We start from the raw sequence: 12,877 nt of genomic DNA, 5'->3' as shown, positions 1-12,877 counted from the left end.
ATTATTTATATACCATTACTATGATTATTATTATTACCATAAAATTTCTTATTATTTATATTATTATTATTTATCTAATTTTAAAATTTATTGAACATATGAATCAACTTCAGAATTATAAAAGAAACCTTTTTCAACTAATTCTGGAATTGATGATTCGAGGGCAAGTACATTTTTGAAACCTTTTTTTTGAAGAATAAGAGCACCAGCACAAGCTTGTGGCCAACCTCTTTCTTTTTCACCATAAACAACAACTAAAGTATTTTTATCTAAATCTTTGCATGATTCTTCGAGTTTTTCAACTGGATGATTGACAGCACCAACAATTGATTCTTTTTGGAAGTTTTCTACTGATCTAACATCTAAAAAGTAATAGTCGAAACCTCTTGATGTAATTCTGAAAAAACCTTTTGCTGCAACTCTTGGGATACCTTCATATTCTGGATAATAAACTGATCTAATTTTATCTGGACGTCTCTTTGGTACTTTTGGTGGAGTTGCTCTTTTATTTGGAGCAGCAACACCAACTACTCTTTCAACAATGTGTGGTTCAGCAACAGTGGTGTTGTTTGATCCGCTAGTTGAATAGTTGTTACATAAAACTAATGTACCTTTTATGTTGTTTAATTTATTACTATTATTTAAAATTGTTGGTAAATTTTTGCTCTAAATAAAAAAAATAAAAGTTAAAATTAATTCTTACTGATGTGATTGACCATAGCTTTTAATTATTATTGAGGTAGTTAATTTTTTTATTATAATAGGTGATTTTGATGATTATAAAAAAAAAGGTTTCCAATTGTCAAACTTTAATAAAAACCCTAATCTGTAATATGTAGTGTGGTATTTCTATGCTAGATTATTTCCAATTGAAACTTACTAAAACTCTAAACATTTTTTAATTTGATGTTTCCCAAAGAAAAAAACTTTGTATTAAATAAAATCAATGAAAAAAGAAAAAAAAAAAAAAAAAATTTTAAAAAATTAAAAAAAATAAAAAAAATTTTTAAAAAAAATAAAAAAAATTTTTAAAAAAAATAAAAAAAAAATAAACAAATTTTTTAAAAAAAAAAAAAAAAAAAAAAAGAAATAATGATAAAAGGAAATAATAGAAAATGATTGTTTTTTTTGTTTGGTTTTATACTAAAATTTTTTGCGTTTTAATTTTATTATAACTTGAATTTATATTTTAAGCCAATTAAGAACGTCATTCTTTAGTTTCAGCAATTGAGGTTTTTAAAGAAGTTTTGACATCATAGTCATCAGTTCTTCTTTCATCAGATGATGACCACTGAATACTTGTGTGATCCCCAGAATCATTTGGCTCCACTTTTAGTCTTTTATCGCTATTTTGATCTTCATTTTCTCTTTCTTTTCTCTTTTCGCCTGGAACTGTATTACTATTATTATTGTTGTTACTATTATTACCATTAGTTGTTTGTTGTGGTGGTGGTTGTTGTGGAGGTTGTGGTGGCTGTTCACTATGAGGATAACCACCTGATGGAGGAGCGGATATTGGATGGGGATATAGGTCATTACCGTTGGTAGTATTAATGTTTGTTGGTGGTTGAGTTGGTGGATTTGGTGATGTTAAAATTGGTTGTTGGTGTTGTGGTGGTAATGGACTCATTCCACTTGAAATTGGTTGTTGTTGTGTTGGTAATGGACTCATTCCACTAGAAATTGGAGGTGGGTAATAGTCAATTGGATGTGGTGGTTGACCATTTTCTGGAGGTGGTGGATAATGAGATCTATTAAAATCACCATTACGATCTGGGGGTGCTCTTGAATAATCTGGTGATTTAGAATGTCTGCCTCCATAATCTCTATCTCTGTCGTTGTATCTACGATCACGGTCATAAGAATCACGTCTGCCGCCATAGCCTCTATCTCTGTCGTATCTATCATTGTATCTGTCATAACCTCTATCTCTGTCGTTGTATCTGTCGTAGCCTCTGCCTCTTCCATAATCTCTGTCTCTATCATTATATCTTTCTTGATCTCTTCCACCTCCACCTCTTTCATATCTTCCTCTTGGGCTTGGACTTCTGCTTCTTCTATCACCAAATAGTTTAATCTGTAGCGATTTAGATGGTGTATGAAGATGCATAAAATTACAATATCCACCACGATTACATGCTCCAATATCATATTGCCTGCATCTTGCTTCTGTAAAATCAGTCACTGGTGAAAACTCTGCAATAATTGGTCTACCTATAAGTTTTTTAAAAAAAAAAAATAATTAATAACACTAATTTAATTTAAGAATTTAAAGGATTTGAATTTTTATATTTACCATCATAAAATCTTCCTTTTAAACCTTTAATTGATTCATTGGCTTCGTCTTCTCTGGCATATTTTACATAGACATTACCAACCAAATGATCACCTAGATTTGCACAAACATTTAATAAATCAACTTGACCATACTTTGTTAAACCTTCAAAAATATCTTCATAAAACTCATCAAAATGTTGCTGAAGTTCTACCTCTGTAAGATTTGGTGCTACACCTCCATTTTGTTCTATTGCCTTCTTTGAAATTGGGCTTTGATATAAATTTGGTAATAATATCGTTTGACTTATAACTGGCTTATTGTGTAATCTTGAGCATCTATCACCGTGTCTACAGGCTCCAATTTTTAAATAAAATGGACAATTTTGTCTTTTTTTTAAAAAAATAGTTATTAATAATTTTATAAAAAGAAAAAATTAAATTAAAAAAAAAAGGATTGTGAATAATTTTTAGAGAAAGAGGGAAAGAAAGGGGTAAAGAAAATTAAAAAAAAAAAAAAAAATAAATATACATTAGTCTTTTATATTTTTTACCTTATAATTATATATATTATTTATTATGCTAAAAAAAAAAAGCTAAAATATTTTTCTATATAAGGTGCTAAATGCTATATTTTAAATATTATTATTACTATTGTTATTATTGTTTTATTGGTTTTTTTTTGTTTTATCGTTAAAGGTCTAAAATTTTTTTTCTTTTAATTTAATACTAAAAAAACTAAAAACTAAAATAAACTAAAAACTAAAAAACTAAAATATTTGCTAAAGACCTTTCTTTTTAAAAAAATATTAACAATTATCGTTTAAAATTTTCTTTAGATATTATGATTAAAAACAATAAAATAAAATAAAAAAGATTATAGATTATATATAAATAAAAATAAAAAAGATATGAATATATATAATAAAAAAAAAAAAAAATGAACATTTACTAATAAAATGAAAAAAGTAACTATAATGAATAAATTAAACGAATAAAAATTATAAAAAAAAACCTGGAACTATCTATATCTATTTATATAAAGATGTATATTATTTAACTATTTAATAATATATACTTACTGATCTTTTTCAGTACCAAAAATAGCGGCTCTTCTTTCTGCCATTAGTAATTACAATATAATTTATTTTTAAAAAATAAATTATATGATATGTTTTGATATTTAATAAAAAAAAATAATAATTAAAAAAAAAAAATTTTAAAATAAAATTAAAAAATTTAAAAAAAAAAAAAAATTAAAAAAAAAATTAAAAAAATAAAAAAAATTAAAAAAATAAAAAAAAAATAAAATTTAAAAAAATAAATAAATAATTTACTTATTACATACTATATAGCTTATTTAAAGAAGCTTATTTTATTATTTTTTTTATTTTTTTTTTCTAATAATTTTTTTAAATTTGTTTATAAGATGATCACAATCGTCCTCTTTTTTTAAAATAATTAATATTATTAGGACGATTAAAGTGTGGTTATTTTTGTGGGTTAAATATTATTATATAAAAAAATAGGTTTCTTTTTTTGTCTATTTGAATATGACAATAAGAGTTATAAATAAAACGATTGTATAATTTGTTCATAGTTGCGTGTATGGAAATATTTCAAATTAAATTTATCGAGGAATCACAAAAAAATAAAATTTACTGTTTGATCTTCATTGCAAGAAATCTATAAAAGGAAATTTTCTAAAAAAAATAAAAAAATATATTTGTTGACTAAAATAACACTGTTTTATTTTTTTAAAATATATATTTTTTTTTTGTTAAAGTGTATCATCACTATTATTTTTAAAATTATAATTATTATTATTTAAAAAATTATTATCTTCATCATCATCATCATCAATATCATAATTTTCGCCACTACTTTTAATTGAAAATATATCTTCTTTTCTGGCTGATGGCTTTGAAAGGTCTTCGATTTGACTATATTTGAATTTTGGTGAGAGTGAAGAAAAAACTTTGAAAACTGGTGGCTTCTTTCCAAGCTTTTCATAGTATTTAAAGTAATTGTAGATTAAGAAACCAATAATCGTTATTACCATACCTATTATATTTACAGTTGTGAATTCGGTATTGGTTTTAAAAACGAAAAAGGAAACTATAATGAGCAATATTACTTTGATATTACCTATAATGACATAATAAAGTGCCGATGTATATTCCACAATATAAAAATGACTAAGATTATAAAAACATGCGGCTATCGCTAATAGTATTACTATTATGGTTGGTTCTGTTGCGCTACCTGTATATGAATGTACTGTATAATAAAATAATGATTAGAATAATATGCTAAATAATAATAATATTAATAAACAATTATACGTACATTCTTTATATTCACCAGTAATAAAGAATAAAATTAAACAGGTTATTGCTGAAGGAAAAGATGTAGTAACAACAATTGACAATGTATTTAATTTCGGATCTTTTAATAGTTTGGCAATCAATAAAGTTTGAACCGCAGCAAAAATGATGGACCCTAAAGCATATAGGGATGGTGTAATTTTAAAGTCTGGGTTATGATATACTGATAAAGAGACGCCTAAAATGAGAATTAAAGTTGATAATATAATTTGAATGGAATAGGTTTCCCTGTAAAGGATATAACCTATGAGGATAATAAAAACTGGACCTGTAGATTTGATAATTTGATTTAAAGAGATTGATAAACCAGCAATACTATAATTCTCAAGAACATAGGTAAATGCTTGAAATACGGATACTAAAAACAATAGTAATTTATGTTGTTTTAATGCTTCGACAGGGAACTCTGATATCTTAAATATGAAAACCGCTGTAAAACTACCCAGAAATGTAGCAAAGGTACCAGTTAAAATAATTAATACTGGATACTGAAAATTCGGTTGTAAATAATTATCTAAATATTTGTTTCCAAAGAACAAACCCATATTAAGTGTTATCCATACTATAACCCATATTGTCGATATTATTAAATGCGATTTTTTTTTCTCTATTATATTATTACTATTATTTTGATTATTCGTTTCATTTATATTTAACTTTACTTTCTTTTCACCCATACTACTATTGCTGCCATTATTGTTATTGCTATTATTAATACTACTATTACTAATATTTTCTATTAATGGTGATACTGGATCATCATTCGTATTATTATTATTATTATTATTACTATTACTATTACTATTAATATTATTATTACCACTACCTCCACCTACTTCTTCGTCTACTACACTATAGTCATGGTTAATTCTATGCATAGGATCTTTATTCTTTTTTATTAGCTTTGGAATTTTATTTCTTAAGAATACAATATATATTGTTTCCTTTTCAGTTATTTTAAATAAAAAATTTTAAAAAATTTTAAAATAATTTAAAAAAATAAAAATTAAAAAAATAAATTTAAAAAAATAAAAAAAATAAAATTTATAAAATAAATAAATTAATAAAATTATTAGATATTGTTTTAATTAAAAAAATATAAAAATTTTAGTTTATTTTTATATTTTTATTGTGTTTATTTCTGTATTATATGTATATGTTTTTAGTATTAAAAAAAAAAAAAATTGTTTAATTTTTTAATTTTTAAAAAAACCAGGGAAAATAGGGTTAATAATATCACCTTTTTGCCAAAAAAAAAAAAAAAAAGGGTTATTTTCGTCAAAATTATATTAATAAAAAATAAATGTTTTTATTACTATTATTTATTATTTTGTATATTATTATTATTGGTATTTGGATTTTTCTTATCATGAGAATTAAAATCAAGAGAAAATACTATTTGAAGAGAGAAATTGACTAAAGATTAAAACTTGTTTAAAGATGACATAGAACCCTGCAATCTAATCATACAAATTTTGAAATGTGGTTTCTGTGAAATTTGAAGAAATTCATATATATTTAATTTATATTAAATAATTATATTGTATTTTTATGATCAAATAAAAGTTGCGAAATTAAACAAGAAAAATACGAATTTAGACATAGTAAATTGAAAAATAAAAAATTGTTTATTTACCAATAAAAAACACCCATAAAATAATTATTTTGTGGACCAAACTATTTTTATTGGTTTTTTTTCTTTGAATTGAATAAATTTTTAAAACTTAATACAAATATTTAATATAATAAAAAAAAAAGATTTTTTTTTAATTTATTTTTTTAATTTTTTTTCTTTTTTTTAAAAAATAATTTTTTTTCTATTATGATAAAATTTTTTTTAAAAATTTTTTTTAAAATTTTTTTTCAATATAATAACTAAATATCATTTTTTGTATTTATTAATCAAATAAATAGCATAAATAACAATGTCAAGTACCAACAGTAATATTAAACTCCAACCATGGGGAGAATTTGCAGATTTTAACAGATTTGGTGTTCCAGGAAATCAAATCAAAGAAAGAATTGAAGACAATTTAAACTTTTATTCTGGTAATTACTTATTCATTGTTGGTGCAGTTATTTTATTAAATTTGTAAATATAAAGAAAAAAACAAAACAAAAAACAGGCAAATCACACATAATATTAAACAACCATTCTTTATTTTTTATTTCTTTTTTAATATAACAAGATTTATGAACATTAATCTTTTAGTTGCAGTTGGTATTTTAACTGCTATTGCTTATTTCTTATTCGTCGTTCAATCTGGAAGTAAAAAAGTAGGCTCCTTTGTTGTTACTCCAATCATTCAAATGGTTATTTTTGGTGTTAGTAAGTAGTTATATAATTAATAATTTGAATCGATTTTCAAAACAACAATCCACTCATTACATACAATATCATAAATACATTTTTACAATTATAATTATTTACTAATCATTTTATTGTCAAAATTATAGTCTCAGTTATTGTCATCTACAAAATTAGTGGTTTAACTTTATTATATTCAATTTTATTTGCATTAGTTTTCGTTTTAGCTCATGGTGCCTTCAGAATGAGAAACCTCAAAAATAAAGCCTCCAACTTTGTTAATGGTATCAAAAGTGAAATAAAAGGTGAATTCAATTAAAAATTCAAAATCCAAAAATCAAAATTCAAAATATTGACAATCATAAACAACAATAATAATAAAACAAATCAAAAAAAAAAAAAAAAAAAAATCAATATTTTAGCACTTGTATTAAATAACCTTCATTATCCAACTTATATATATTCTATTTTTCATTTATCCATTCTATATACATATATTTTTAATAGTAAATAAATAATTTATTTGTATTATATCATCAAAAAATTTCCAAAAAAAAAACTTAATTTTTTTCTATTATTAAAATTTATTATAAAAGTTAATAACTTTATATTATTGTTTTTAAATTTATAAATTAAATTATTAAAGAAATTATTTAGAAGTAGTCATAAAAAGATTTTTTTATAAAAAACACACAATAATATTTAATTATTTTTTAAAATTTTTTATATTTTTTAATTATTTTTTTTTAATTTTTTATTTTTTTTTAGTTTTTTTTAAAATTTTTGTTGCTATGTCATGACAACAAACTTTTTTTTTATTATTTTATCGAAAAACCAAAGTTTTAAAAGCGAGCAAAAATAAATTTAACTCAAGGTTTAAGTTTATTTTATACTCACCAAAAATCAAACTCGTGTCAATTAAGTATTTTATTAGTATATAAATAAAATATTTTTTTAAACACAAATTCAATAAAAATGGGTAAAGAGAGTAAAGTTGAATACAAAGACTTTGAACAAAGTAAGTAAATATCCTTAATTATACACACAAAGATTATTTATTAACTAAATCCATATTATTAAGTAAAAAAAAGAATCGGAGATTTAGAAAAAAGAATTGAGGAAAGAAAAAATGTTAAGCTTTTTCGTAAACCAATAAAAACAATCAAATACTTTGTATATATATTATGGGAACAGTTTGTTAAAGCAATTAAATATTTTCAATGTAGACCATATTTATTATTCTTTATTAGTTTAGTAGCATCATTTACATTATTATCTGTCTACATGCCAGGCGAACATCAAAAGGTAGGATAAATATTTAGTTTATTATTGTTATTTTATCATTAAAATATTCAGTGTTTCTAATAATAAAAATCAAATTTCGATTTCTTTTTTTTTTTTTTTAAAATTTTTAAAAATTTTTTTTTAAAAAATAATATAGTATATGGGCAAATATTCAGATTTAATTTCAATTGGTATTTGGTGGGTAGGATTAGGTGTATTGTCATCAATTGGTTTAGGTACTGGTTTACATACATTTGTATTGTATTTAGGACCACATATTGCAAAAGTAACTTTAGCAGCAACTGAATGGAACAGCGTCGATTTTAATGTTTATGGTCCAAATGCATTCATTCAACCAACAAGTGTCAGCGACGAAGCTATTACTTTTTGGATGATTTTACAAAAGGTTCAATGGGCAGCTTTATTATGGGGTGCTGGTACAGCAATTGGTGAGTTACCACCATATTTTGTTGCTCGTACTGCTCGTTTAAAGGGTTTAAAATTAGAGAAAGAAAAGAAATCAAAAGAAGAAAATAATTTAGAAAAAAAAGAGGAAGAAAATAAAGGTTTACTTCAAAAATTATCAGATAAAATTCCAGCATTAATCGGAAACCTTGGTTTCTTTGGTATTTTAGCTTTTGCTTCAGTAATTATCATTCAATTCAAATTATATATTGGAAATTAAAAGTTATAATAGTGTGTATTGATATTAAAATTATTTTTAAATTTTTAGATTCCAAATCCATTATTCGATTTAGCAGGTATTACTTGTGGTCATTTCCTTGTACCATTTTGGAAATTCTTTGGTGCTACCTTTATTGGTAAAGCAGTCATTAAAGCCCACATTCAAGCATGTTTTGTAATTTTAGCTTTCAATATGTCCACTCTTACAATGGTTATCAGTTTTATTGAAGCCAAAATCCCATTTTTAAAAAATAAAATACAACCAATTTTAGAAAAAGAAAGACAAAAGTTAAATTCAAACATTGCATCAAATGCACCAGTAAGTAAAAGATATATTGTTTATAAATATAGTTATCAAATTTTATTAATACACCATTTTTTTTCTTTTATATTTTATAGAAAAGTTTTGTTGGAATTTTATGGGATGGATTTTTATTCTTAATGATTTCATACTTTATCATCTCAATTGTTGAATCAAGCGTTCAAGAATATCTTATCGAAAAAGATAATAAAAAAATTAAACAATTACAATCAAACAAACATTTTGCAAATAATGAAAATATAAAACCCAAAGAAACAAAGAAAACTAAATAAAAAAAGTTAGTTTATATAAAATAAAATAAAAACAAAGTCAACAAAAAAATCAAATAATAAATACAAAAACAAGTAAAAAATGTTATTAATAGTAATATTATAAAATTAAAGAAATAAAAAAATTCAGAATAACAAAAACATTATTGTTTTTTTTTTTTTAAAATTACTATACATTTTATTTACCAATCACTTTTTTTTTTTTTTTTTCTTTTATCTATAAAGATGGTAAAAATACTGTTAAACTATCAATTTTTGATAATTGATCAGGTTCAAACTTGTCAAATTTGGAAAAACTGAAGTTTAAAACTTTTAAACGTTTGATTAAAGCATCATCTTTGAGAATCGATTCAATTAGAGACCAGGTAAGACTATCTTGATGTGAAAGATCTAGTTCCTTTAAATTTGGAGAAGAGTCTAATATTTTTCTAATGATTGGTTCCTTGAATTGACAGCCAGCGATTAAAAGATTTTGGATATTTCCTAGATACTTGAAAACTTTAGAATCTAAAGTTGAGATGGCATTGGTACAATGGCTAATGTCGAGAGTGGTTAAACGTTTAGCTTCGCTTAGAATTTTAATGAGTTGTGCTTCACCAATTGCAGAGGAGGCAATATGGAGGGTTTGAAGCTTTGGACAGTTTTTGGCAATTTTACTATAACAACCATCACCTGACTGAAGATCGAAACACCATGAGCAGTTTAAATATATAAGAGTTGGGAATGATATGAGTTTCATGGCAGAGTTTGTTAGTTTTCTACAATGGGATACATCTAAATGGGTAAGCGATGTCATTTTTAATAATGATTTGATACCAGTTTCTGTAATTAAATTGCAACCACCAATTAATAGTCTTTTTAATCCGGGGAATGTGGTTGTAATGGTTTGTAAAGTTGTGTCATTGATGTTGGTGAAATAGAGGTTCAATGATTCTAATGGAATACTTTTATTTAAATGTTTTATAAAATCTGCTGAAATACCTGTACAAAATGAAAGATTTAAATGCTTTAGGTGTTTATATCCCGATATTAAGTGTACACTGAGATCTGTAATTCTGAGTAGCCCTGATAAATCAATTGACTGGATATTTGATAAGTCAATATTTGTGTGATTTGATATTTTTCTTGGGATTGTTGGAAGACTATTATTTATTAAATTGTTATTATTATTATTTATAATTAAATTATTATTATTGTTATTATTGATATTATTAATATTACTGGTTATATCATTATTTATATCAATTTCTTTTTCAATATTATTTATTGTGTTATTGTCGTTTGATATATTTGAACTAATTGTACTTCCAGTTGTTGTAGATGATGCGGTATCTAGATCCATTGAATCGTCATTTTCACTTCCACTATTAAAACTATTGTTATTATTAATATTATTATTAAAGCCACTGTTACTGTGAAATAAATTTGAGATTATAAAAATATCCCCAAAAATGTTAAAGAAATGGTCATCTACAAGGTTTTTTCTTTTTGCCATGCCAATAAACTCTTCTCTAATATCAGAGATTTCATAAATTTGTGCTACTTTTTTACCTGGTATTTTTTCATGGTTTCTTAATAAATATTGAAAACATAATTGCTTTAATGTTTGAATTTCTCTTTCTGGGGGCATTGTTATTTATTATAAAAAGTGGTTTGTTTTATAAAAAATATATAAAGATTATAAAATATTGTGTAAATTTAAAAAATATGATTAAATTAATTTTTAAAAAAATAAAAAAAAAATATAAAAAATTTAATTTTTTTTTTAAATTAAAATTAAAAAAAAAAAAAAAGAAAAAAATATAAAAAAAATAAATAAAAAATAAAAAACACACAAGGTTATTTTTGGTGTGTGTAAAATGTTTTATTTTTTTTTTTTCTAAAATTCATAACAAGACCCAAAAGAGCCTTTTTGTATAAAATCATTTATTATTAAATTTTTCAAATAAAAAAATATTTATATTAAAAAATATTTTTTTATATAAATATATAATAGAATAAATAATAGGATGGTAATAGAAGTTACTACCACAAATGTTTAAATTTATTTATGGGTAATTATTAAAATCAAAAATATTCACTTTATAATAAAATTAACATAAAACTCCTTTTTCATTCCTTTTTCGAAAATTTATACAAATGATAGTGCTCTTAGCTCTTCTGAAATGAAGCAACACAATATTTTTTAATTAATTTAAAATTAATTTAATTTAAAGAAAGAATTTATTTGAAATCCACATGCACCACTCAAATTACAAACGCAATAAAGTAATCAAGTAAAGAAATATAGTTGTTTTAACTGACTAATCATTATCTACTATGAGGAAATGTCCTTTTTTAGAAAAAATAAATATTTTTAAATATTTTTTTAAATTATTTTAAAATTATTTTATTTTTTTTTATTTTTTTATTTTTTTTTTAACTTTATTTTTTTTATTTATTTAATTATTTAATTATTTATTTATTTTATTTTAACTTTTTTGGTTTAATTAATTAATAAATATTTGTTATAATAAATAAAATAATTATAGTTTTTTTATTTTTTTTATTTTTTTTATTTATAAATTTATTTATTAATATTTATTATTTATTTTTAGTACATCCAATTAATCTCATTTTTTTTTACACTTTTATATTCAGTACTGACTAATAATAGTAATAAAACCACAACAACACATAATAGTAATAGTTTGTTAATCATTATCACTATATCTATAACTTAAAAATAATTTTTTCCACAACTACCACACACAAACAAATAAATAATTGTATATATTTATATAATTTTTATATATTGATATCAAAATCTTATTATATATAGCATTAAATTTTAATATTGCTTTAATAAAACTAAATAAAAAACAAAAATTTATAATACCAACACCACACAAATTGTTTCTTTTTTACGTATTGGTTTTTTTTTCAATACTAAAAAAAACTTTATAAATAAACAATTCCAGCTGTTTTTTTATTGTTATAAATGTCGTTTTATTGTTGTGTAGTTTAATAGTTTTTTTTATATTATATATTAAAAAATATAAATGATTTAATATGTAGTAGTATTTTATTTATAATTTATTTAAATAAAAAAAACCGATGTTAATAGTAGTTTCAAAATAAATTTAGATTGTATTTTTTATTAGTATGAGTGGTTACTCATTTTTTTTGTATTTCAGATTTAAATTATCTCTTATAACACATTTTTTTTTAAATATAAATTTTATTCACAGCATCTCAAAATTATAAATTACAACATTTTTTTTTTTTTCATTTATAATTTTAAAAAAGAGAACAATAAATAATAATTTTATATCATTTTCAATAGTAAAAATAGTAAAAATATTAGTAA

The 12,877-nt window shown here is 22.3% G+C and overlaps 6 protein-coding genes across 6 annotated transcripts; 2 read left to right on the top strand and 4 right to left on the bottom strand.

The window, feature by feature from the left end:
• Positions 1-87: 87 nt before the first annotated feature.
• DICPUDRAFT_156705 (uncharacterized protein) lies at positions 88-895 on the bottom strand (the record flags this gene model as incomplete). Its single annotated transcript, XM_003291970.1, has 2 exons — positions 88-666; positions 881-895. 2 exons carry the CDS (start codon positions 893-895, stop codon positions 88-90), a joined length of 594 nt encoding a protein of 197 aa, XP_003292018.1.
• Positions 896-1,207: 312 nt separating this feature from the next.
• Positions 1,208-3,400, bottom strand: DICPUDRAFT_57704 (uncharacterized protein; the record flags this gene model as incomplete). Its single annotated transcript, XM_003291969.1, has 4 exons — positions 1,208-1,497; positions 1,627-2,214; positions 2,297-2,664; positions 3,357-3,400. 4 exons carry the CDS (start codon positions 3,398-3,400, stop codon positions 1,208-1,210), a joined length of 1,290 nt encoding a protein of 429 aa, XP_003292017.1.
• Positions 3,401-4,054: 654 nt separating this feature from the next.
• On the bottom strand, positions 4,055-5,539 carry DICPUDRAFT_99209 (uncharacterized protein; the record flags this gene model as incomplete). The annotated part of the gene is made up of 2 exons (XM_003291968.1): positions 4,055-4,554; positions 4,624-5,539. 2 exons carry the CDS (start codon positions 5,537-5,539, stop codon positions 4,055-4,057), a joined length of 1,416 nt encoding a protein of 471 aa, XP_003292016.1.
• A 1,047-nt stretch (positions 5,540-6,586) lies between these two features.
• On the top strand, positions 6,587-7,518 carry DICPUDRAFT_99208 (uncharacterized protein; the record flags this gene model as incomplete). Its single annotated transcript, XM_003291975.1, has 3 exons — positions 6,587-6,753; positions 6,851-6,990; positions 7,119-7,518. 3 exons carry the CDS (start codon positions 6,587-6,589, stop codon positions 7,286-7,288), a joined length of 477 nt encoding a protein of 158 aa, XP_003292023.1. The 3' UTR covers positions 7,289-7,518.
• Positions 7,519-7,944: 426 nt separating this feature from the next.
• DICPUDRAFT_82663 (uncharacterized protein) lies at positions 7,945-9,531 on the top strand (the record flags this gene model as incomplete). The annotated part of the gene is made up of 5 exons (XM_003291974.1): positions 7,945-7,987; positions 8,051-8,274; positions 8,411-8,899; positions 8,987-9,256; positions 9,337-9,531. The coding sequence occupies 5 exons, from the start codon at positions 7,945-7,947 to the stop codon at positions 9,529-9,531; spliced, it is 1,221 nt and encodes a 406-aa protein (XP_003292022.1).
• Positions 9,532-9,745: 214 nt separating this feature from the next.
• DICPUDRAFT_89641 (uncharacterized protein) lies at positions 9,746-11,158 on the bottom strand (the record flags this gene model as incomplete). Its single annotated transcript, XM_003291967.1, has 1 exon — positions 9,746-11,158. The coding sequence occupies one exon, from the start codon at positions 11,156-11,158 to the stop codon at positions 9,746-9,748; it is 1,413 nt and encodes a 470-aa protein (XP_003292015.1).
• Positions 11,159-12,877: the final 1,719 nt, after the last annotated feature.

Source organism: Dictyostelium purpureum (assembly GCF_000190715.1).
Source record: "Dictyostelium purpureum unplaced genomic scaffold DICPUscaffold_314, whole genome shotgun sequence".
Lineage (NCBI taxonomy): Eukaryota > Evosea > Eumycetozoa > Dictyosteliales > Dictyosteliaceae > Dictyostelium > Dictyostelium purpureum.
This window is presented reverse-complemented; position numbering and strand designations above follow the sequence as displayed.